The sequence below is a fragment of the Chlorella variabilis genome, assembly GCF_000147415.1.
Source record: "Chlorella variabilis unplaced genomic scaffold CHLNCscaffold_3, whole genome shotgun sequence".
NCBI classification, from domain to species: Eukaryota; Viridiplantae; Chlorophyta; class Trebouxiophyceae; order Chlorellales; family Chlorellaceae; genus Chlorella; species Chlorella variabilis.
The window spans coordinates 1,274,163-1,295,894 of NW_005435085.1; the positions used below are offsets into that span (position 1 = coordinate 1,274,163).

The 21,732-nt window shown below is 67.4% G+C and overlaps 8 protein-coding genes across 8 annotated transcripts in view; 3 read left to right on the forward strand and 5 right to left on the reverse strand.

The window, feature by feature from the left end:
- CHLNCDRAFT_56923 (hypothetical protein) overlaps nucleotides 1–3,819 on the forward strand; it is a gene marked incomplete at its 5' end in the record, with an annotated part of 4,081 nt that extends 262 nt beyond the window's left edge. The window contains 10 exons of the mRNA XM_005850592.1: nucleotides 61–122; nucleotides 246–490; nucleotides 760–852; nucleotides 1,043–1,323; nucleotides 1,561–1,666; nucleotides 1,803–1,896; nucleotides 2,000–2,101; nucleotides 2,242–2,352; nucleotides 2,740–2,807; nucleotides 3,158–3,819. Of these exons, the coding sequence (XP_005850654.1) occupies nucleotides 61–122; nucleotides 246–490; nucleotides 760–852; nucleotides 1,043–1,323; nucleotides 1,561–1,666; nucleotides 1,803–1,896; nucleotides 2,000–2,101; nucleotides 2,242–2,352; nucleotides 2,740–2,807; nucleotides 3,158–3,563 (1,568 nt within the window). The 3' untranslated portion in view covers nucleotides 3,564–3,819. The remainder of the gene's footprint in view (nucleotides 1–60; nucleotides 123–245; nucleotides 491–759; nucleotides 853–1,042; nucleotides 1,324–1,560; nucleotides 1,667–1,802; nucleotides 1,897–1,999; nucleotides 2,102–2,241; nucleotides 2,353–2,739; nucleotides 2,808–3,157) is intronic.
- Nucleotides 3,820–4,006: 187 nt separating this feature from the next.
- CHLNCDRAFT_59583 (hypothetical protein) lies at nucleotides 4,007–6,182 on the reverse strand. The gene is made up of 7 exons (XM_005850873.1): nucleotides 6,030–6,182; nucleotides 5,815–5,846; nucleotides 5,570–5,691; nucleotides 5,251–5,340; nucleotides 4,765–4,918; nucleotides 4,347–4,475; nucleotides 4,007–4,175 (listed from the first exon to the last, which is right to left on the reverse strand). The coding sequence occupies exons 1-7, from the start codon at nucleotides 6,044–6,046 to the stop codon at nucleotides 4,138–4,140; spliced, it is 582 nt and encodes a 193-aa protein (XP_005850935.1). The 5' UTR covers nucleotides 6,047–6,182; the 3' UTR covers nucleotides 4,007–4,137.
- A 691-nt stretch (nucleotides 6,183–6,873) lies between these two features.
- On the reverse strand, nucleotides 6,874–8,934 carry CHLNCDRAFT_20118 (hypothetical protein; the record flags this gene model as incomplete). The annotated part of the gene is made up of 7 exons (XM_005850874.1): nucleotides 6,874–7,045; nucleotides 7,167–7,316; nucleotides 7,490–7,599; nucleotides 7,845–7,966; nucleotides 8,158–8,251; nucleotides 8,465–8,598; nucleotides 8,847–8,934. The coding sequence occupies 7 exons, from the start codon at nucleotides 8,932–8,934 to the stop codon at nucleotides 6,874–6,876; spliced, it is 870 nt and encodes a 289-aa protein (XP_005850936.1).
- Nucleotides 8,935–9,415: 481 nt separating this feature from the next.
- Nucleotides 9,416–10,712, reverse strand: CHLNCDRAFT_140674 (hypothetical protein; the record flags this gene model as incomplete). The annotated part of the gene is made up of 4 exons (XM_005850875.1): nucleotides 9,416–9,801; nucleotides 9,918–10,020; nucleotides 10,196–10,486; nucleotides 10,590–10,712. The coding sequence occupies 4 exons, from the start codon at nucleotides 10,710–10,712 to the stop codon at nucleotides 9,416–9,418; spliced, it is 903 nt and encodes a 300-aa protein (XP_005850937.1).
- Nucleotides 10,713–10,764: 52 nt separating this feature from the next.
- Nucleotides 10,765–11,772, forward strand: CHLNCDRAFT_140675 (hypothetical protein; the record flags this gene model as incomplete). The annotated part of the gene is made up of 4 exons (XM_005850593.1): nucleotides 10,765–10,868; nucleotides 11,068–11,182; nucleotides 11,372–11,503; nucleotides 11,653–11,772. 4 exons carry the CDS (start codon nucleotides 10,765–10,767, stop codon nucleotides 11,770–11,772), a joined length of 471 nt encoding a protein of 156 aa, XP_005850655.1.
- A 151-nt stretch (nucleotides 11,773–11,923) lies between these two features.
- On the reverse strand, nucleotides 11,924–13,619 carry CHLNCDRAFT_140676 (hypothetical protein; the record flags this gene model as incomplete). Its single annotated transcript, XM_005850876.1, has 6 exons — nucleotides 11,924–12,059; nucleotides 12,176–12,273; nucleotides 12,494–12,637; nucleotides 12,777–13,120; nucleotides 13,226–13,486; nucleotides 13,613–13,619. The coding sequence occupies 6 exons, from the start codon at nucleotides 13,617–13,619 to the stop codon at nucleotides 11,924–11,926; spliced, it is 990 nt and encodes a 329-aa protein (XP_005850938.1).
- A 310-nt stretch (nucleotides 13,620–13,929) lies between these two features.
- CHLNCDRAFT_140677 (hypothetical protein) lies at nucleotides 13,930–17,008 on the forward strand (the record flags this gene model as incomplete). Its single annotated transcript, XM_005850594.1, has 10 exons — nucleotides 13,930–14,118; nucleotides 14,241–14,311; nucleotides 14,443–14,581; nucleotides 14,737–14,829; nucleotides 14,953–15,088; nucleotides 15,268–15,464; nucleotides 15,693–15,741; nucleotides 15,919–15,993; nucleotides 16,139–16,284; nucleotides 16,466–17,008. The coding sequence occupies 10 exons, from the start codon at nucleotides 13,930–13,932 to the stop codon at nucleotides 17,006–17,008; spliced, it is 1,638 nt and encodes a 545-aa protein (XP_005850656.1).
- Nucleotides 17,009–17,682: 674 nt separating this feature from the next.
- Nucleotides 17,683–20,847, reverse strand: CHLNCDRAFT_140678 (hypothetical protein; the record flags this gene model as incomplete). Its single annotated transcript, XM_005850877.1, has 10 exons — nucleotides 17,683–17,872; nucleotides 18,045–18,178; nucleotides 18,306–18,353; nucleotides 18,486–18,582; nucleotides 18,748–18,859; nucleotides 19,326–19,435; nucleotides 19,934–19,976; nucleotides 20,150–20,223; nucleotides 20,371–20,466; nucleotides 20,690–20,847. The coding sequence occupies 10 exons, from the start codon at nucleotides 20,845–20,847 to the stop codon at nucleotides 17,683–17,685; spliced, it is 1,062 nt and encodes a 353-aa protein (XP_005850939.1).
- Between the last annotated feature and the right edge of the window lie 885 nt (nucleotides 20,848–21,732).

Here is a 21,732-nt window from a genome sequence, read left to right on the forward strand (position 1 = left end):
GAGGGCAGCATGCTAGACGCTTCCGTCCTCGACTCGCTGCGTCTGCGCCGGCATGCGCAGGCGGCGGGGCGCCCAAGAGCGGCTTCCGAGTGCTGGAGCGCACAGGCGCGCTCGTGCCGCAGGTGTGCACCACCGCACAGCCCACGGCCCGGCAGTGCACTGCAGCCTCCTGCTTGTGTGCAAAGCCAGCACGCACATGCGCCGCGTGGGCCACCTCGTTGCCTGCCTGCTGTCGGGTTGCGCAGGGCCTGCTGGTGAAGACTGCAAAGTATGGCTGGCGCACCGCCTGGCAGACCTTGATGACGGAGCTGGCGCCTCAGTCCAAGGACGGCACCTACCAGCGCCCCTCCTACAGCTTCCAGGGCAGGGTGGGCAGCCCCGAGTTCCCGCTGGAGCCGGGCAGGTACCACCTGTATGTGGGGAACGCCTGCCCCTGGTGCCACCGCGTGCTGCTGGCGCTGGTGGTGAGCGGGCTGGAAGGGCACATCAGGTGGGTGGCTGGGGTGCCTGCGGTGTGTGGTGCCCATGGTGTGTATGCTGTGTGGCGTGACGCAGCATGTGCTGGTGCCAGAGGTATACAGTTGGGGGTGGATGGCGGCCTTGCGGAAGGGGCTGCAAGCGAGCCTGCATCTTCCTAGTCCGCCGCCCCGTTGCATCTTGTGCCTGCCCGGGGCTGTGAGCCCAAGGCCTTTGCCTGGCATCCCCCGCCTGCAGCTTCCCTGTTTTATCTTGTGCCTGCCTGGCAACCCCCGCCTGCAGCTTCTCGCGGGCGGTTGACGACCCTGAGCGTGCCAGCCGCGGCGGGTGGGTGTTTGACGGCAAGGACCCCGTGTTTGGGTGCCGCGACCTCAGGTGTGTGGGGCCCAGCCTGCGGGCCAGGCTGGGGTAGCGGCGGCTGTGGTGGTTGTCATTCACGTGCTGTCAAGTGGACTGCATTACCATGCCCAGCTGGTTGCTTGCTGGCGTTGCACGCGCGCGCAGGGCCTGACCACTTCCCACTGCCCTCCCGCTCCTCCCCTCGCTCTGCCGGCGTGCCAAGCAGGGAGGTGTATGACCTGCTGAGCCCCGGCTTCTCCGGCCGCTGCACCGCGCCGCTGCTGGTGGACCGCAAGGCGCGGAGGGCGATGTGCAACGAGAGCGCCTTCATCGCCCGCAACTTTGCTGAGCTGGCGATGCCACCTGGCGCGCCACCCGGCGCGGGGAGCGGGGCAGCCGGCGGCGGCGGCGGGGCAGCCAGCGGTGGCGGAGGAGGAGCGGTTGACTTGTACCCGCAGGCGCTGCGGGGCGAGATAGACCGCTGGAACGATAAAATCTATGACACAGGTGTGTCGTGGTGCCTTTCTTCATGTGCCACCTGCCCACTCATTCCTGGGCAGTGGCCTGCTGCTCCAGCCGTCACTGCACAGCGCCAGGCCAGCTGCCTGCCGCCCTGCCACCTGCCACCCTCTGCAATGTGCCCCTCGGATGCGCCCGTGGCCCCCTGCTGCCGGTGCCTGGCCCTGGTCGCTCCACTGGCTGCCCTCTTCCCACCTCGCCCTCCTGGCGCATCCTCTGCCACAGTCAACAACGGCGTGTACAAATGCGGCTTCAGCACCAGCCAGGCGGGGTTCACCCGGGCTGAGGCCGCGCTGTTTGAGACGCTGGCTGAGCTGGAGGCGGTGCTGAGGTGGGCCTGGGGCGGGGGCCGGCAGGCTGGGCCAGCGGGCTTGGTGCAGGCCGCCGGCCGCCTGGCTGGCTCTCATGCGGCTGCCCGCGTGCGCCTGCTCCCCCGCCTGGCCCTCCCTGCCCCTGTCCCATTGCAGCCGGCAGCGCTTTGTGTGCGGGGATCGCTTCACGGAGGCTGACCTCCGCCTGTTCCCCACCATCGTCCGCTTTGATGCCGTGTACGCCACTCTGGTGAGCCGCACCCCTCCTTGCCTGCCGGCCCTGCCCACTCAAACCAGGCTTTTATCCCTTGGAACGCCAGACTGACGCGTGCGCCCTTGTGGCTGCATCGCAGTTCAAGTGCTGCCGGCGGCGCGTGGCCGACCACCCGCACCTGCAAGCCTGGCTGCGTGACGTGCAGCAGCTGGAGCTGCCGGGGAGCCGCATGCAGATCAGGGTGGGTCCTTGGCATGCAGGGACGCCAGCAGCGTCTCTGTGAGCGGGCCGAGGAGGCACTTGCGATTGCCAGCCTGCCGGCAGCCCAAATGCATGCTTGCATGCCAACGCCAATGCCCCCGCTGCTGCCTCCTCGTGCAGGACTGCTTCGACTTGGATGATGCGCGGCGCTCCTACTTCCAGCAGCTGTTCCCGCTCAACCCCGGCGGCATCGTGCCCAGCGGGCCCACGGCGGCAGACCTGGGCTTGGATGTGCCGGCAGGGCGGGGCTCGGGGCGACTGGAGGATGCTTTCTGGCAGAAAGCTTGAGCCTTTCAGCTGCCGCACAGCCCTGTAGCACTGCTGCTGCAAGAACGGGAGTTCTGACAAAGAGGGACCTTATACGTGCTGAGCATGCTGCTGCTGGTGGCACGCCGCCGCCACATAGGGAGGCGCCCCGCCAGTCCAGACACTCTCTCCCAGCCAGTCAGCCGTCCCCCGCCCGGTGCCCACCGCCTTCCAGCAGCAGCATCATGCAACAGCAGCAGTCGCAGAATCAGCCCCCAAGTCTGCCCATGGTCCACCAGCACTGGAACCGGGCGGGCAAGCAGGTGTGGTGCTCCGCCGGCACCACGGCCTCCTCCCACGAGTGCTATCAAGGCGTTAACGAACTATCCCAACGCGGCCTACAACAATGCTAGATGCGAGCCTGTGAGCAGCAACCACAGGTGTTGCGCGGAGCGCAGGCAAGTGGTGGGGACTGGTGGGGTCGGCCTGGGCCCGCATGCCGGACGGAGGAGTCGGGGGCCGTCCCCTGAGCTTCCTACGACGTCGCCGCCGCCGCCGCGGGCCCGCAGCTGGCTTGCGAGGGTCCCCGCCACTGGCGCTGCGTCTCAATTTCTGGCTCTGACAATGCAACCAGCATTGAACCTTTGCTTCGATGCACCCCCAGGGGCGAGAGGCTGGCTGCCAATCGTACCCCACCCACCCTGACCGCCCACCTTCCGCCACCTCCACCCTGCCTTGCGCGCAACTCACCCCCCACCCCTGCCCACTCACCCGCCGCCGCCCACCGCAGGCTGCTCGACACCTGGGTTGCTGCCGCGCGGCGGCACGGCGTGCCTCACCACAAGGTGGTGCCCTGGGTGCGGCGCAAGCTGGGACCCGCCGTGGTGGTGCTGCGCTTCCGCGGCGACGGCCAGCTGGGCTGCTCCGTGCCCTGCGTGCTGTGCCAGCGCGAGCTGCAGCGCTTTGACCTCTCCGTGCACTGCTACCTGGGCGGCGACGGCGCCCCCGGCGAGCGGCAGTGGTTCCGGGGGCGGCTGAGCGATGTGGGGGCACCCACGCCCGTGCTGACGGCGGGGCAGCGCCGCACCCTCAACCTGGAGCCGTCCCCCAGCCAGCCCAAGAAGCCCCGTGACAGCCACCCGCCCGCCCTGAAGAACGGCGGCAGGAAGAAGAAGAAGCAGCCTGCGCCTAGCTGACGCGGGCAAGCCCGGCTCCAAGCCTGCCTCCGAGGCCCCCACCCCGTGCCTCACCATTGCACCCGTCTGGTGTGCACATTGTTGTGTCCAGTACTTTGCCTCGCTACGCCCCTACCCGCCACCCCTCCCAGCTTTTGCAGTTCTAGCGCCTGGCCCCCTTTGTGCCAACCCCATTCTTCAGCCCTCCACTGCCCCTGGCAATCCCCCGCAGCCTCCCTTCAGTCTGTACGACGCGCTGCTGTAAATCAAGCCGCTCAAGGAGCAGGAGGCAGCTTGCCAACACAGCTGTGTTACTGGTGGCGGGGATGAGCACGAGGGGAGGGGCAGCGCGGCTGTGACAACAATCAAAATGAAATTGGAGGGGCGCTTGCCATGCAAACGAAGGAGAAGCAAGGTGGGAGACGGAGGCAGGATGTGCCTGGCCAGGCCGCTGCAGCGGCCGCTGGCGCCAGCCAGGCCCGCTGCCTGGCGGGCCACAGAGCGAGGCGATCCTCGAGCCGCAGCTCGGGCTGCCGCCCTATATGCAGCGGAAGCGGCAGCCAGCCTGGCAGCTGCGCGGGGGCGCCTGCCGCGCTCACTTGATGTATTGGGACACCCAGCGGAAGCCCTCGCCTGCATGGCACAGCACAGCCCGCTGGTCAGTCACCACCAGCCATGCAAGCGCTGGCGCCTGCAGGCCGCCGCCTCACCGCCGCCGCCACGCTGCGCATAGCATGCGTGCACCGCGCCGCACCACGCCGTTCCACGCCCCCTGGCCGCCGCCGCGCGCCGCTGCCCGCTCACCGTATCCCATGCGCCGCACCACGGAGCACATGAAGATCTCCACCGGCCTGATGCCGCTCTCCTTGAGGTCCACCTTGCCCTTGCCAGTCGTCATGTTGGCCAGGCCCAGCCCGTAGCGCAGCTCGTCCTCTGCAGCCAGCGGGGCACAGCGGGGCACAGCGGTGAGCGGGCGGCAGCGGGGCCACAGCGGAGGCACAGGCTGGGCGAAGCGTCACCCCTGCACAAAGCCCCGCAGCGCGCAGAGCATCCACCGCATCCACCGCTGGCGCAGCGCAGGGCACACCGCGCCGCGGGCAGGCTACGCAGCAGGCCGGCTGCGGTGAGCCCGCCGCCGCCCTGCTGCTTCTGCGAGTGCCCGGCCCCCGTGCTGCCGCTGCCGCCGCTGCCGTCGCTGGCCCGCCGCTGCCCCGGCACGCACCCGAGGCTGCCGAGGGGATGTCGATCTTGTTGCCCAGAATGAGGAAAGGAACGTCAGACAGGCCGTCGTCGCTGAGCAGCGAGTCCAGCTCCTTCTTGCTCTCCGTGAACCGCTCGCGGTCGGCCGCGTCGACTAGGAACACAATGGCGTCCACCTGGGCGGCACGGCGCGCAAGGAGGGGCGGCGTGGGGTGGGGCGGGGCGGGTGGCTGGGGGGGAGGGCTGGGGGGGGAGGGCTGGGGGCATGGGCAAGGCGGGGAGCGATGGAGATGTGTGCAGGGCTGCATGGAGGCTGTCCGGCCGGGCAAGCCCCTGCCGGCCCGACTGACGCCGGACGCGGCTGGGTTGCCCAGCTGGAAGCGAGCATTGCGGGGAGCGCAGCAGCCTGCCAACAAGCACGCCTGCAGCAGCCGGCTGCCCCACCAATGGGCTCCAGCCCCACACCAGGCCGGCCGCTCCCCGGCCTCCTCCCTCCCATCAGGCTCGCCTTGGCATAATAGTCCTTCCACACCCGCCTCGCAATCTCGTGGCCGCCAAGGTCAAAGGCCTTGAAGTTGATGCCCGCCATTTGCAGCTCCTGCGCCAGCAGCACACAGCTCAACAGCGGGCAGCGCAGCCAGGCGAGGCGACGGGGGCTGGCTGCAGGGCTTGTCGGCTGCTCAGCTGCAGGCTGCTCCGCGCTGGCAACACCTGCTCTGCATGGCGCTGTGTGGCAGCATGGCGCATCACGCGGGCTGCTCCCGCCCTGCGCTCCCATGCCCTGTGTGCAAGCTGGCAGTGGCAGGCGCCGCCGCCGCCGCGCACACCTCTGACGTGGGGTACTGCGTGGGCTGGTGCTGCGCAAGGCGCTCGTCTTTGAGCATGTGCATCAACGTCGTCTTGCCCGCATTGTCCAACCCAAGGAACAGGATCTTGGCATTCTTGTTGGCTGCGCACAGGCGCAGGCCGGAGCGAGCGGCAGCAGGGCGGTCAGAACCAGCGGTGGCGGCGGCGGCTGCAGGCCTGCAGGGTACGGCCTGCGGCGGGGCGGCCTGCAGGGCCCGCTGCTCACCTAGTCCAAGCGAGTTGAGTATGCTCTGGAACCTGCAGGCGACCGGCCACGAGCAGGCAGACGGGGGTGGGTGCACTGCGGGCCTCTGCACACGCGATCAGTGCTCCCAGGCCGCCAGGCTGGTATGCTGCTGCCTCCCAGACGTGCGCCGCCACAGTGCGGCTGGGAAGGCAGGGGGATGCAGGGCGGGGGCGCGGATGACCGCGTGCGCCTACCAATTCCAAATGAACATCGTGCCCCGGGTTCCTGCTGCTGCTGCCAAGTTGTCTGGGGAGCGCCCCAGCCGCAAAGGTGCCGCCCCGAGGCTTCTTCAAGTTTCTCGCTGCCAATAGAAGCCTGCCCCGCAGCAGTGCACCAGCTGATTGGGCTGCAGATCGGAAAGGGCGGAGCCAGGGTGCTGCGAGGAGGAAACAGCGGAGGCTGCCAGGCGGGCGGGCTGGTGGCAAGGCGCCAGCGGACGTGCTTTGACCGCCCACGAGGGCCTGGCGAGCCTCCCCATTGGCAGGTGGACTGCCAATGGGAGCGGCGGCTCAGGTATATAGAGCAAGGGGGATCACCACCGCCCGCTTCGGCATGCCCACCTGCCAGCTCCCAATGCCACCACGCTGCCGACACTCGCCCAGCTGCATTTGCCCATGGTGGCCCGCATGTGCCCCACTCTGACCAGCGTTCCTGTGATGTTGTTACAGTTAGTTTTTTTGGGGGCGTTTTGTGTTTTTTGGAAAGCATTACACGCATCAGAATGCAAAGTCACAGCGATGCAGCTGGCGAGCCAGCGGCAGGCGTGCGTATGTGGAAAAGCAAGAGGGGGCATGGCGCAAACAATCATTTGCGGGACTGGCGACACCGGCACTGGGGGGTCAATGCAGAGGGTTGAGTTGTAAAGGGTTGAGGGCGCCAGCAACGTCGCTAAAAAGCAGACGGTTGGAGGCTGGGTTGTGATGCTGAGGGCAATACAAGCGCTGAAGGGTGCAAGGGTGCGGTCGTGCTGTGGGGTGGTGCCAGCAAGGGTGGGGGCCGCTGGCCAGCCCCACCGGGGCTCGAGGCGCGTGGCCGGCGTCACAGCCGGCAGTGGGGCTGCGCCGACGGGCGCGTCACCACAGCCTCGATGTTGCCGTGCGGCTCTGACGTTGCCACATACACGTCGTCGTCAAAGCGGGAGGTGACGGGCGCCACGGGGAGGAAGTGCAGGTTGGGCATGTTGAGGAACACGCTGTCCACCTCGGACACTCTGCAGGGCAGGAGGGAAAGCAGGAGGGAAAGCGTGGGAGGCAGGGGGCGGCGGGTCAGCAAGCAGGCGCATGGGCTGGGTGGCGGGCAGGGGCGCATGGTGCGGAGGCCGGCGTGCTCACTTGGCGATGGCTCCCTGCGCCATGCGGTACAGCGTGTACTGCACCGAGGGGCTGTACACGCCGCCCTTGACGGGCCCGAAGAAGGCAGAGCAGAAGGCCTGCCTGACCGCGTCAAAGGCGGCGTTGTAGCAAGGCGGCGCGCGGGAGTACCTGCGGCGGGAGCGCGGCGCGGGCGAGGCAGGGTCAGGGGTGCGGCGGCGGGGAGGAACAGCTGGAGCGCCATGGTGTGCCCACAGGCGCACGCACAGGCAGGGTGCACCACCTGAGCAAGCAAGCACGCATGCAAGCAAGCAGGCCAGAGCAGGGGTGCTGCAGGGGCTCACTTCCAGGTGGCGGTGACGGAGGTGGCCACGATGCGGTCGGTCACGTCTGGCAGCGTGGTGAACTTGTCGTGCAGGAAGCCGACGTAGCCGCTCTGCGTGGTCTTCAGCACCTGCAGACGCAGGAGCAGGGAAGGGAGGGGCAGCAGGGTGAGGGCTGAGAGGGCAGAGGCACGGGGAAGGGAGGCGGGGGCCCTGGCGGGGCGGGGCAGGGCGCAGGCCGGGGTGGCGAGCGGAGCGACATGGGAGGCGCGGCGCGGCGGGACGAGGCGCAAGGAGAGGCGGCGGCAGAGGAGAGGAGCCGGCAGGGCGGCGTGCCGGCGCGGCTTGCCTTGAGGTTCTTCAGCCCGCCCGTGACCTCCGTCTTGCCCTGGTTGTCGTGCGTGACGTAGGCGGTGCGCAGCTCCTCGCCCAGCGCCGTGTAGCCGTGGTCGTGCGGCTGGCCGCCCAGGTCCAGCCGCTTCCAGGGCATCATCTCCACTGCGGGTGGGAGCAGGGGGCAGGTCGGAGGCAGGCAAGGTGGCGGGCGCAGGCGAGGCAGGCAGGCAGCCCCAGCCGGAGCGGCAGGCGGCCAGGAGCGAGCGGAGCAGGGCGTGTCGCGCGCGTCAGGCTCGAGCCAGAAACGTGTACAACGCTGTCCACGGGAGCCAGCAGCAGCGCGGCATGCTCACCCATGACCTTGGACTTCCACACCAGCGGGTAGTTCTGCACAAAGTGCTTGGCCAGCGCCACGCCGAACTCCTCGGGGGAGCACGGTGACGCAAACTGCGGGGCGGGCGACAGGCACAGGGGCGGGGGGGTCAGATTGGGTGCCGAGCGCGGGCCGCAGGGCCGGCGGCTGGCGTGACGGCGCAACCGCGCAGGCTGGGGGCCGCGCGGGCCGTCCATGGCCTCCAGCCGGCGTGCGTTGGCAAGGGGGGAGGCCGCGCCGCGCTGGCTTCCGGCTGGCTGCCCGCGCAGCCCCAGTGGCGGCCCCACCTGCTTGGCGACGTAATACACGGCGTTCTTCTGGGTGTCTGTGGAGGTCATGCCCCGGTTGGACTCTGTGTAGTAGGCGTGGGCCATGTCGGACTCCAGCATGGAGTACACATTGTATTCAACAAAGTGGTGCACTGTGGATAGCAGCGTTTTGGCAGGGAGCGGCTGAGACTGCGGCGAGGGTGGCACGAGGGCGCAGCGCGGTGGGCGGGAGTGGCGGCAGCTCCAGGCGCGGCGGGTTTAGTGGCGGTCCGTGAGGGCAAGGGGTGGGTGGGCCAGCAAGTGGCGCGGCGCGCGGGCGGGGGCGCCGCAGGCGGCTCCACCGCTGCCCGCGGCCGTCGGCGTCAACCCCCGCGAGGGCGGCCGCAACTCCAGGACTCACCGCTCCCCTGCCGCCACACTCGCGCCACCCGCACCCTCGATTTGCCGTGCTGGTGCAGCACCAGCTCGGCACCCTTCCCGTGAGTCATCGCGGCCAGCCCTCACGCTCTCAAGCAGTAGTTTCCCTGGCAGGCAGCCCCCCAAGCTGCATGTAAGGCAGGCACGCTGAAGAACTAAAGTTGGTGGGATCGATGGGTTAGGAAATCGGCCATTTCTTCTGGCGGCGCCCAACGGGTGGAAACCTGGCCTTCGATGGGCCACCTGGCAATCAGCCCGCGCCCCTTTCCATATCCATCGCTCAGATGGCGGGTTTGGGGTGGCCACGGCGCTGAGTGCAGCCCCTGGAGCCTGGTTTGCCGCTGCCGCCGGCCTAGGGTAAGCGGCGGCACCCCTGCTGCCGCCCCGCTGCTGGAGGCTGCATGTCTGGAGAGAAAAACACGTGATGGGCCGCGGATTTGGGGAAGAGGCAGACATCTGGCAGGACGCATTTGACTCAAGGGAACGGCGGGCAGCCACGCAAGGCGGCCGCAAGTCTGCACCGCTGCTCCGCTGACGGGCCCGACCGGCTGGCTAGCGGTCGTTACACGGCCGCGCACCAGCAGCCCCCAAGAGCGGGATTGCCAGCGACACGCAGGAGCCGTCTGCATGCCAGGTCAGCGGCCCAGCCGCAAACTGCGGCATCCAGGCGCGCCGCATGTGCCGGCTGCGGTTGGGCCCGCTGCAGTGCAGCACCACGTCGCTCATCACAACGGCGGTGCCAGCCGCCACCTCCAGCGGCACGCCGCGCTGCTGCCGCTGCTCCTGCCGGCCCGCCTGCTGCTCCTCAGCCACCGCTGCCGCCGCCGCCGCCATCGAGTCGGTTGCTCCCTGGGGGCCGGGCGCCGCCGCGAGATGGCTGCCAGGCTGCACCACGAGGCCGCCATTGCTCGCCGACATGTCATCCAGAGCGCACCAGACTGCAGCAGGGGGCTAGCGCAGGGGCCAACCTGAGGGTCTCTCCCGGCCCGGCATGAATGGTCAGCGGAGGCAGCCTTCTTCCTCCCTCCAAAAGCAAACACCTGGCTCCACCTACCTGACAGGTAGGGCCGATAGCACACATCCTCGGTTTGGCACCAGTCTGAGTCGCGGTGCCACTGGAAGGCCGCCAGGCTGGTGCCAGGCGGCTTGAGGATGTACTGCGGAGGAAAGGGGGCGGGTCAGGGGGGTGGCCGGTAGGCAGGGGGGCAAGCAGGACAGCCGCATTCCACCATCCAATCAGGAGCAAGGGTTGCCTCACTGTGTAGCGGCACAACTTGGCGACCACTGGTCAGGTGCCGCCCCGACAGCTGCCTGAGCCCTCTCAGCCCGCACCTGGTCGTTGAACAGATGGGCGGCGTGGCCCAGCAGCGCACACACCACCCGACTGAGCTGCGACTGAAACAGGATGCGCCAGACCGCGGGCCGCAGCGGCCAGCGACCGCGGCGCGCCTGGTACGCTTCGTAGCCGGTGCGGAGCTCAGGCGTGCAGCAGGGTCCGGGGATGCTCTCGTAAATGCAGCTTGCGACAGCCTCCTGCCCCCACGTGCTACCACCGAAAGCAGCCGCCGCGGAGGCGCCCCGCTGCTGCTGCTCCTCAGCTAGCTCATACAGCGTGTCGGCCTCCTGCAGCAGAAGCAGCGGCAGCAGCAGCAAATTGTCTGAAGGTGGGCAACGTGCACTGATGCCGCCGCCCGCCGCCAATCCTGCATGTGTGTCATGCCCTCACCAGCCTCAGCTCCTCGAGCTGATCCTCGGTCAGAAAACCCTCCAGCACGGCATACCCCTGCTCCCCGAGCTGGTGGGCGCAGGTGGCCGCCAGGACTTCAATCTGATCGGCCGTGTGCTGCATTCCTAGCTTATCTGCAGCGCTCTGATTGAACCATCTCTCTTACCTCTCCAGCATGACAGCCGCTGCACGCATCGCCGCTAATACAGTGTTGCAAACCACGCGCAGCACGATAGGATACATTGTCGACAAAGACGATGAGAGCTGCCGCAACCGCCAGTAATCCAAGCCTTGCTGCACATTTAAGTGCCATGTCGAACGCCCATGCCAGCAGAGTCGCAGCAGCAACACACACCACGCGGCCTCTGGGCTGCAGCAGAGCGAGATGCAGCGGCAGAGGAGTAGTGCAGCAGCAGCAGCAGCACCTGTGGCGGCAGCAGACCTGCCGCCCAGCCACCGCCGCCCACGCGGCCCGCAGAGTGGCGGCAGAAGCGATACGGGGTGTGGAGGCCTTTGATGGAGCCTTTGAGCTGGATGACAAGCAGCAGGGCACCCTCAATGAGCTGCTGCACAGCGAGATGTTCTGCCAGCAGGTGCGGGCCCTGCTGCTGGGCACAACTTGCTGCTGCATCCACTGCCGTGTGGGGCCCTGCCCCTTCCTGCTCCTGGACTCGTTATGTAGCACCATGCATGGGACGCCAGGCGGCAGGCTGCACGGCAAGGAACAGTCGGTACGGGGAACACACGATACTCACAGAAGCCTTGACTGCGCCTGCACGCAGGTGGTGAGGGAGTGCAAGCTGCCCGAGGGCGCCGAGGTGGAGTGGACGGGCGTGCTGTTCCAGCCGGTGCCCTGGAGCGTGACCAGCAAGAAGGGCATGCCCCCCCACATCGAGGAGCGCTACCATGGCAAGGTGCGGGGCGGGGTGTCCGGCGCATGAGATACGTCATGGACCCAGTGCGTTGCTGACCAGAACCATCGACTGCCCATGCAAGTCCGATCATATGCACACCCGCCGCAATGCTGGAGCGCTGATACATGTGTGTGTGTATTTGTGTGCAGGAGGAGTATGTGATCATCAACGTGCCGCCTGTGTTCATGTTCCAGGCCAAGGTCTTCCAGCCGCCCAGGCTGTGCGCCATTTACCGGCGCACAGATGACAGCAAGCGAAGCGAGCCATGAAGCGAAACGCTGCCCTCTGCTGTACCTTTGTCTAGCAAATGAATAATCAGTGTTGGGAGATGAACCAATAAACTCTGCCTGCAATCGGCTACCTACGAATGAAATGGAGTGATGTAATGTAAGACTCGATGGCACTGCCTCAAACGACCAGCTACCGCTTCTTGCCCTTGCCGCCGCCCTTGCTGGCGCCATCTTTGGCAGCAATGTAGCCGCAGGCATCCAGCAGCTCGCGGGCCGCATTGTTGATGTGGGTGAAGCGAGCTGGGCCCAGAAGGATGCCGCCAAACCTAGACATAGCAGGCATGGTGGGTGCCAGTCCAACACTTAGTGGTTCCGGGGAAAGCAGGCGCACCCCGCAGCCCACTGCAATGCAACGCACTGATCCCAGCAGCAAGGGGCGCACCATCTGCTGACCACCACACACACGTTGCGCGCATTGGTCATTTGCAGCAGGTGCAGCAGGCGGCTGCCCGCCGCCGTCTCGCCGTCGTCGTCATAGTCCTGTGTAGGTGTCACGGGGAGGCAGTCAGGAGGGAGTATGTGCATGCATGCATGCGTGTGTAGGGGAGGTGAGGTGCAGGCCACGGTGCAGGGCCCGACAGGCCGACAGGCCCCTGGCTGAGGCCCTGCCCAGCTCGCTTGCCCAGCCCACACGCCCACCAGCAGGCCTGCCTCCCACCCCGCTGCCAGCACATCTCCTGAAGGGCCGGCACGCGCCCACCTGCAGGAAGGTGCCTTGGGCGCCCTGCTCTATTCGGTAGGCCATGATGGTGGGGTGCGCGGCCGCCCGGATCTTGTTGTTCTTCAGCAGCAGCTCCACCAGCGCCTCCACATGCCGCAGGCTGCGCGCCGGCGCCAGGTGCGCCTGCACGTGGGTGTGCGATGATGTGAGGTGTGGTGGTGTGCATCGGTCGCCAGCAGCAGGGGCTGACGGCAGGCCGGGCGAGGCGCAAGTGGTGGGCCGCTACACTGCGCAGCGCAGCGCAGCATGAGCCAGGCAGTACCGAGAGCACAGTGGCAGCACCCGGTGCAGCACCCGCCTGGAAGGTGGACCGCTTCTCTGTGAAAGGCACGCCATGCACCACAGTCTGCACAACCTCTGCCATCGCCGCTTCCAGCTCGGCATCCCCCTCAGCCTCTTGCCCTGGAACCTGCTGGTCGCCGCCACCGCCGCCGGCTCCCAGCAGCAGCTCTGCCGCCTGAAGCTCCGCTGCCAAAGCAGAGTCGGCATCCTGTGCTTCCGTCGCTGCTGCCGCATCCTCTGGACCGTCGGCAGGCTGCTGGGGCGGTGCCAGGGAGGCCCACTGCTCCCGCAGGTGCTCGATCCAAGTCCACAACACCACCTCGCCTGAAGCGAGGGCAGGGCACCGAATCAGCAGCGAGGCAGCAAGCAGAACAGCTTCTTATGAACGAACGAGTGCCCAACAGCAGGAGCCAGTCTGCCTGCCCTCACCTGGGCAGAACATGGCTTCCAGCTCGCTGGCCAGGCCGCTCAGCACATCCGCAGGGAGGCAGTTGCAGCTGTCGCTGAGCTCGAACACTGGCGGCAGCTCAGACGGGTATGCTGCCGGCAGGTGCACCCGCAGCACGAGGTGCGGCTGCGCCGCGGCCTCCGGGATGGCAAAGCTGAGAGAGGCATCCAGCTCTGTCACAAATGCATCGCCATAGATGGCTCGCAGCGCACACAGCTCATCCTCCTGCTGCTGCTTGTCCTCTGCGGGCAGTGAGCGGCGACGGCAGCGGGGGCTGGGTCGGCAAGTGCGGCCGCTGGGTCGGCAAGTGCGGCGCTGCCCTGGCTAGCATTACATGCTGCTGCTGCTCCTTCCCTTCTCGTCCTCACCGTCCATTCCCACATGCCAAAGACTGGCGAGGCTGCGCAGCAGGGCTCGACCGCAATCTGTGATATCGTTGATGAACTGCAACAATGAACAGAGATGTTCTGCTGCTGGCTTGGCAAGGAAAGCGGAAGGCGCGGCCCCATGTGTCCCGCCCGCCGCCTCTGGCAGGCCCCATTCAGCGTTGCAAGCGATCCCATTGCTTGAGGGATTGTGCCGATACGCTGCTAGGCGAGGGGCGAGCCAATCGGGGAGCCCTGCACACGAGTCAATAGTGTGGAGGCGCTATGAGCTGCGTGAAAGGCTGAGGGGTCTGAGCAGCATGGCCGACGCGGTGGATCGCATGAGGCCCAAGGAACTCTGGGGCGACCCAGCGGCGGCGGCGCTAGCGCTCGACGCCGCCACCCGCCACCCGCCCGCCGCCTTCCCTGCCACGCTGGACGTAGCGGCCTGCCTGGCTCTGCTGCAGCGCTGCGAGCGGCTGCTGAGGGCCGAGCCTACGGTGCTGGAGGTGAGATGGCCAGGTTTGCGCCGGAACGTGGGCAGACAAAACGTGGTGCCACCGCAGCACCCAGGCGTGCCCTTTATCAGTGCTGAAGTGCTGCGCCCCCCTTTTCTGCCCTGCCCATGCAGATCGACCCAGGGGGTGCCGAGGTGGTGGTCGTGGGCGACATCCACGGACAGTTCCACGACCTGCTAACCATGTGGGTGCTGACGGTGGCTGCCCGCTGACGCCAACTCGCTTCAAGTAGCTGTGGTCTGTCTGGCTCAGCTAAGCCCTGGTGGGATCCGTGTGTGTTGAGCAGCGCTGGGCTCCCCTGCTGCGGTGGCGCAGGTTCAGCACTGCGGGGCACCCCGGACCCGGCCGCCTGTTTGTGTTTGACGGCGATCTCGTTGATCGAGGGGCGTGGGGGCTGGAGGTGCTGCTGCTGGTGGCGGCGTGGAAGGTGGCGGCGCCGGCGCACGTGTTCCTGGTGCGCCTGCTGCGGCTGCATGCGGCTGGATCCGCGGCTCGGGGGTGGTTGCAGTGCAGCACTGCTCTGCACCTGAGCCTGTGCCATGTGCAGCCCTGAGTTATCGCCGTGGTGGTGAGTGTGCCTGGCCCCCGCCGCCCATCTGCCGCCGGCAGGTGCGTGGCAACCACGAGACCACCTTCTGCAGCTGGGTGTACGGCTTTAGAAATGAGGTGCTGGCCAAGTATGGGGCCGGACGCGAGGGCCAGGTGGGGATTTGCGCAGCTGGGGAACACCGCACGCGGGCAGGCAGGCAGTGCCAGGATCTGCGCAGGTGCATGCATGTGCTGCTCAAGCAGCTCTGCCTCTCTGACCGCCGCTTCTTCGCGCAGTCGGCGTTTGCGGCATGCCAGCGGCTGTTCGCGCAGCTGCCGCTGGCGGCGGTGGTCGCGGGGCGCGCGCTGGTGGTGCACGGCGGCCTGGCCAGGGCGCCTCCGCGGCGTGTCACGCGGCGCAGCCTGCCTGAAGGTGTGGCTACTGCCAGGCTGGCAGGTGCATGCCACAGCCTAGATGGGAGTTTCCCCCGGTGCCGAAACGCACCACTGCTTCCTGGGGCTGCCACCTGAACATCCCAGGCGCCTGCTGCTCCTCGCTGACCCTTGCCGCCTGCGTGCCCTCGTGCCTGCCCGCTCGCCCCCTACCGACAGGCAAGGCGCAGGTCACGGTGGCCAGCCTGGCGGAGATGCGCGCCTCCCACAAGGGCGGCGACGACCCCGAGCCCCAGCAGGCCGACCAGCGCCTGCCAGCGGACGTGCTGTGGAGCGACCCCGGGCGGGAGCCGGGGGTCCAGCTGGGCGCGCGGCCGGGGGATGTGGGCATCGTGTTTGGGCCTGACGTGACCGAGGTGGGTGCTGCGCTGGCGGGGCCCCACCACGTGGGCGGCGGTTGCGCGGCAGGCCTGTGGGTGGGCATCGCTGGGTGGACGCTGGTGCTGCTGGGGTGCCCATCCAGCTCCCCCAGCTTGCAGCACATCACGGCATGTCCCGGCCCGGCAGCCCGAAGCTGTTGCAATGGGTGGGCGCCCCAGCTGGCCCAGTGCCCCGCCCTGCGCTTTCCTCCCGGGTGCCTGCAGGCCTTCCTGCGAGACAACGGCCTGCGACTCATCCTGCGCGGCCACGAGGGTGCGCTGCCCCTGCCCACAGCCCCCCGCCCTGCAGCCTTTCTGGCCCGCAGCTACTGGCTGAGGGGTGGGAGCAGCCGCGAGGCCGCTGCCGCCATGCCCCATGCCCGCCACACCTCCACCTCGCCATGATGTGCTGAACCGGCTCCCGCTGCGCACGCTGCGCCACGCTGTGCAGGCCCCGACGCGCGCGCGCTGCGCCCCGAGATGCCGGCCATGGACCGGGGCTGGACGCTGGACCACGACACCCCCAGTGAGCGCCGGCAGCGCCAGCCAGCGGCGCCAGGCTGTATGGTCTGGTCTTGTGCACCATGTGGGCGCAGAGGCTGTGGCGGGCAGCCTAGCATATCCACGCCTCATGCCGCCTTCCTGCCTCCTGGGTGTGTTGTGCGCCGCAGGCGGCCGGCTGTACACCGTGTTCAGCGCGCCCAACTACCCTCAGTTTGGGGCGCAGTGCAGCAACCCGGCGGCTGTGGCGGTGCTGAGCGCGCCAGGCTACGACCAGCCGCGCTTTGTGCAGTATGACGCAGTGCCGCGCCCAAAGGTGCGAGCCCTGTGCTATGGCGGTGTGCAGGGGTCGGCGACCGCTTGGCAGGGGTGCTTCCGGGGCCCATCTCGGGGCGCCTCCATACGGCCTCTGGATTGCTGCTGCCAGGAGGAGGGCACTGAGCCCACTGCCCTCGCATCGCACACCCAGGCACCATCGCTGCTGCTTGCTGCTGCAGGCCACCCCCTTTTACAGCATCGAAACCGAGGATGAGGAGGTGGCGGAGCAGGATGGCGCGGGAGATGTAGCAGCGGCGGGAGGAGTGGGCGGTGTCCCCAAGGAGCGCAGCCAGGAGGGGAGCAGCCATGAGGAGGAGGATGGTATCGGCAGCAAGGGAGGAGGGCAGGGAGGAGGGGAGGGCAGCCCAGGAGGCTTGGGTGAGCCGCACAGCTCTGGGGACGTGGGCAGCAATAGTGTGCAGGAAGTGCAGACCGGGGACGGCGGCGGCAGCAGCCCTGCTACGGCGCCCAGCAGCAGGCGCAGCGAGGAGGTGGCGCAGGCGGGCGGCGGGCACGGCAGCCTGCCAGCACCGCTGCTGGATGCTCGCGTCAGCGGTGGCAGCGAGCTAGCAGAGCAGCTGGGTGGCGCCGAGTGTGGGGAGGAGGAGGAGGCGGAGCCGCCAGCCAAGCGGCAGAGGCAAGGGGACAGCCCAGATGGAGACGCAGGCGGGCTGCCGGCTGAGAGCATGCCAGCGGTACCAGGGGAAGTGCAGCCACTCTAGTGCTGCCCATTCTTTCATACCTAGCAAATGTGTCCCGCTGCTACGTTTTAACGACCGATTCGTGCTCTCGAATTTGTCATCAACAGTGGACATCCAGGAGATATGTGCTTCTGAAGCAGACAGATAGCAGTGGACGAGGTGGCGCCAGGCTGGGTGTGAATTGCTGCGTGTGCCTTTCCTTCCGCTCCCCCGTCACCCGCGCTTGTTTATCAAGGTGTAACATGCATCCACGGAGCCGGCGAAGCTAGGTGCCCGCCAATGCGGTAGACGGCGCCAGCGCTAGGATGCAAAGCACGGCTGTGCAGACGCTGCTGCCATCGCAGCCAGGTTACTGAATCACGCATGCAAGGACGAGGGGGATCGTATACAAATCACAATTCTGGCAGGGGCAAGGGACAAACTTGGGACTGTGCTGCTACTGGGCTTGCAAACCGTCGGTGCAAGTCAGCATGCAGGGACTAGACCAAAGCCTGCATCAACTTTCCTGGCTATATGTGCTGCCTGCGTTGGAAATGCACTCCGAGGAAGATCGCTGCGCTGAGGGCTGCTGGCTGCTGCGTTTCGGCTGTGGCCTCTAGCTGCTGCGTCTGCGACCATCTGCCCCAGGTATAGCTACATACATCGGGCTACTCCTTCCTGCTCTTCTGGTGCTGTGTTCTCCTCGGGGAGGGTGCTCAGGCCGCCGGCATGCTGGGCACAGGGGTGGGCAGGGAGCTGGCGCGCTCCAGCCCGCCCACCGCGACCTGCGCGTAGCTGGCGCCAGCTGGCGCCGCCAGCGCATCCTCCAGCAGCGCGTCCAGGCCGGTGCTCATCTGGCGCACCGCCGGCTGGCGCGGCGCCAGCCTGCCCTCAAACACATCCCACCTGCCAAAGAGGAGGAGGCACACATGCGTCTGCGGCGAGCAGGGTGTTGGGAGGGAGCTCCAGCACGTGCGGAAGCATGCCAGCCTTGCTGAGCTGCCAGCTGGCCAGCCCCAAGTAGAGGGAGCCAAGCATGAGGAGCGCAGCACAGCACACTCAGGCTGGTGTGCCGCACCAGTAGTCGCACTCCTCCTTGTACCGCAGGTTCTCCTCGCTGTACCGCTGGCTCCACGGCTTCTCGTCCACGTAGTGGATGGCGAAGATGTTGGGCAGGTCCCACAGGTCTGGGTGGTGGTGCTTGATGCGCTTCTGCGGGGGTGGTGGCACGAGGCAGGGATACAGAGTGGGCGGGCTGGCATGCCGCCAGTGACCCACGGCTGGCAGCCAGTGACCCACGGCTGGCAGCGCGCAGCGCGAGCACCCCTGGTGCACACACATGCCTCGCCTGCGCGTTGTAGCTCCAGGGCAGGTGCTTCCAGCGGCCCTGCAGCAGGCAGCGGGGGCGGCATGCCGCACAGCGACGAGCGTGCGAGGGTCAGCGGGTTGCCAGGCTCCCCTTCAGGCACCCTGCCATGCGAGGCAGACCCCCCACCCACACAGGCAGACACACACACACCGCGAAGTATCCGTTGAGGAAGTCCTGCTCGGCAAAGAAGCGTACCACCACGCGCCCCTCGCGCAGTGCGGCATGCATGCCCTCCAGCTCCGACAGGCTGCAGGGGGTGGGAGGCAGGCATGTTGGGGTGGGGTTGCCTGAGTGAGTGCGTGTGTGTGCGCGCCTGTGGGATGGGTGCGGCGGGCGGGCATGCACCATTGGCGTCCCAGCCACGATGCCAGGCAGGCCCAGCACTGGTAGCAGTACAGCAGTATGGCAGTACAGCGGTATCGAGGGAGCTGATGCACGCCTGGGGCTCATCACGTAGAATCCGGCATTGAAGTACTGAGGAGTGGCCTCCGGGGTGAAGTGGCAGCAAGAGCAACGCTCCTCCTCTGCACAGGCAGGCAGGGCAGGGCACGCGTCGCCGCCAGCGGAGTGAGCAGGCTGGGGCTCGAGCCTGGCCTGCCGGCAGCGCTGTGGGCCTCGGCTGCTGCATTGCGTGCAGCTTGCACGGGCATGGGCATGGGCACATGGGTCGCTCGCCGATGGATGCGGGCAGGCAGGCGGGCAGGTGCGGCTGCACCTCTATGCCCCCGCGCCAGCTGGCAGCTGCCACCGCTGGCTCGCTGGCTGGCTGACGCACCATACTCACGCCCCTGGCAGGCGCTGCGCCCTCAGCCGGTGTGTTGTGGCAGCAACGCAGCGCTGCGAGCACGCAGCGCACACACGCGCGCGTGCATGCAGGCACGGTGACGCTGCCAGCGGCAGGCCAGCCCGCCAGCCAGGCAGCTGGTTTGGCGCGCCGCTCCGGCATGGAGCAGGCTGCCACTCCAGGGGTTGGCTGTCGAAGCGCCTCACCTGTCTCGCGCCCGCCGTAGCAGTCGCCCACGGCATAGAAGCCGGGCGGCAGGGCAAACAGGTGGTCGATGTTTCTCAGCAGAATCATGTCAGCATCCAAGTAGGCCAGCCTGCAGCAGGTAGGCAGGCGGGAGGAGGGCAAGGCAGCAGCCAGGTGGGCAGTGCACAGCCTCAATTTACGGGGCGATGCGGCCGGCACGACAGGCAGGCAGGCAGGCAGGCGGGCAGGCAGGCAGGCGGGCATCAGGCTTGCCTGTCGAACTGCGTCATCTCCCACATGCGCAGCTTGCTCCTGTGTTGCGGCGCGAGGCAGAAGGAGGTGGAAGCGCGGCGCAGGCATCGGTTTGGAGCATGTAGGCGTTAAGTGTGACATGCAGAGCCCCTGCAGAAGAGCCCCGCCTTGCGTGCAGGCCGGGAGCATCAACACCAAGTGCCCCCATGGCCAGCTGTTCAGCCTGCCCCCTGCCGGCTTGTCATCTGCCTGGCGGTGAGCACGCTGAAACTGGTGAGGTGTTGGCGCTGGCGGTGGGGCCCACGGATGATGCCGGCCGGCATCTCACCATCTGTCAAGAGCCACTGGTGGCGGCTGCCTGGCAGCTGCCACTCACCAGCACTCCAGGTACAGGCTGCGCTTGTACTCAGAATGGTCGACTGTGGGGCAGGGCAGGGGTGGGGCAGAGGGCAGGGAGCGCTGTGGGCACCACATGCGCAGGCAGTGGAGGTATCGGCAGGGGCTGCATTCCCGGCGTGCTGCAGCAGGGAGGTCGCAACGAGGCGTGGGCAGGCGAGGCGCCAGGTCGCAGCTGCCTCTGCCCCAGGCTCACCTCCCTCGGCCTCAAACTGCTCCGTCGGCTGCAGCCGCATGCCCTCCTTGGCCAGAGCTTCCAGCACGCCCTGGCTGCAGGCAGCAGAGGCAGCGGAAAGAAGGCATGTGGTAACATCAGCGCCAGCTCAGCAGTCAACCCCCACTGCTGCCAGAATGGATCACGGCCAGCCACCATCCGCTCTGCTAGAGCATAAAACCATCGCCTGCCACGCCCCTCACCTGACGCCGTGGGTGTGCATGACGATGAGCGGGTGGCGGCACGCCACCAGGCGCAGCGAGCGATAGAGCGCCTGGACGCCCGGCAGGTAGGCATCCCTGCGGGCCAAGCCCAGGGGGAGGCGCAGGTCAGGCCTCCTGAAGGGCAGCAACAGTGCGCTCCTGGAGGGCACCCTGGCAGGCAGGAGCTTGGCACAGATGGGCGATGCAAGCAGGGTGAGTCGGAAGTAGGAGGGTGAATGCATGCACAGCAGCCTCCGGACGGCCTTCGGCCTGCCCAGCCCTGGCCTGCATCTTGCCCTTGGGGGAGCAAGGACCTCACTTCGTTAGCAGGGTGACGTAAGCAAACCGCCGTCGCTTTGGGGGGTCTGCTGCTGCTGGGGAGGCGGTGGCGGGTGGGGCTGACACCGGCGCTGCCTTGGGGTGCGGGCTCACCGGGTGGAGGGGCGCCTTACTGCGCAGCCACACCGAGGGAGACATGCTGCAGCTGCAGAGCATGCAGGGATCTTAGGGCTCAGACCAGCGCATTCCGCTTGCAGAACAGTGTTCCGGGCAGTCGCCGCCACCAGCCTTGGACAGGCATGTGTTGCCCGCTGATGTGGCACCTCCCCCGATTCGTCTGGCTCATCAGGCACGCTCTCTCCCGCGATCCCTCCCTTTCCTTCGCCTTTCAAAGTCTCTAAGGCTTCTATTTCTCCCCTCCCGCACCCCGCAGCTGCCGCAAATTTAAAATTATGAACCAACCTGTCATCCTTTATGCCTTAGAACGGCGCCAAAACGGCGCCAAGAATGTGTTTCTCACTAAGTCAGATGTAGAGGGCATCATCCGGATCAAGCAGGGCGACCAGCAGGCGCCCTCAGGCCGGCGGCGGCGGGGTGCGGGAGGGGGGGCGGCAGTGCAGGGCGGCACCAAGAACTACAGCAAGAAGGTGCTGCAGTTCTTCCAGGTGCTGAAGGGCGCTGGCGGTCAGGACATCCTGTGCCGCTGCGTCAAGCGCAGCGGAGAGTGGCGGTGGTGCCCCGTGGTGCCGCTCGAGGAGCTGCCCCGAGTGATCAAGGAGCACCACGAGCGGGCGACTGGCTTCAGCGGTGTGGAGAAGCTGTACACACATGTGAGTGATACAAGGGGTGCAATGCTGCCGCCAGACCAACTGGAGAGTGCTCTGCATCAGGCAGCAACCGGATGCATCGCAGCAAGCACGGGGGGTGCGGCACGGCCAAGGTGGCGCTGCCCTCCTCTCCATCTATCCCTCCTTCCCTCCCTCACGCCGCGCACTCCCCTGGTCCTCCTTTGCTGCTCTGCTGCCTTTCCTGCAGCTGGCCTACAACGCACCCACCGAGCTGGCAGCTGGTGCTGACGGCAAG

What these genes read in the sequence shown, in the direction of transcription:
- CHLNCDRAFT_59583 (XM_005850873.1), bottom strand. An exon ending in ACTCAACTCGCTTGGACTAG is followed by an intron (nt 5,692 to 5,814) that starts GTGAGCAGCGGG and finishes GCCTGTGCGCAG; the next exon opens with CCAACAAGAATGCCAAGATC. An exon ending in CATCCCCTCGGCAGCCTCGG is followed by an intron (nt 4,476 to 4,764) that starts GTGCGTGCCGGG and finishes CGCTGGCTGCAG; the next exon opens with AGGACGAGCTGCGCTACGGG.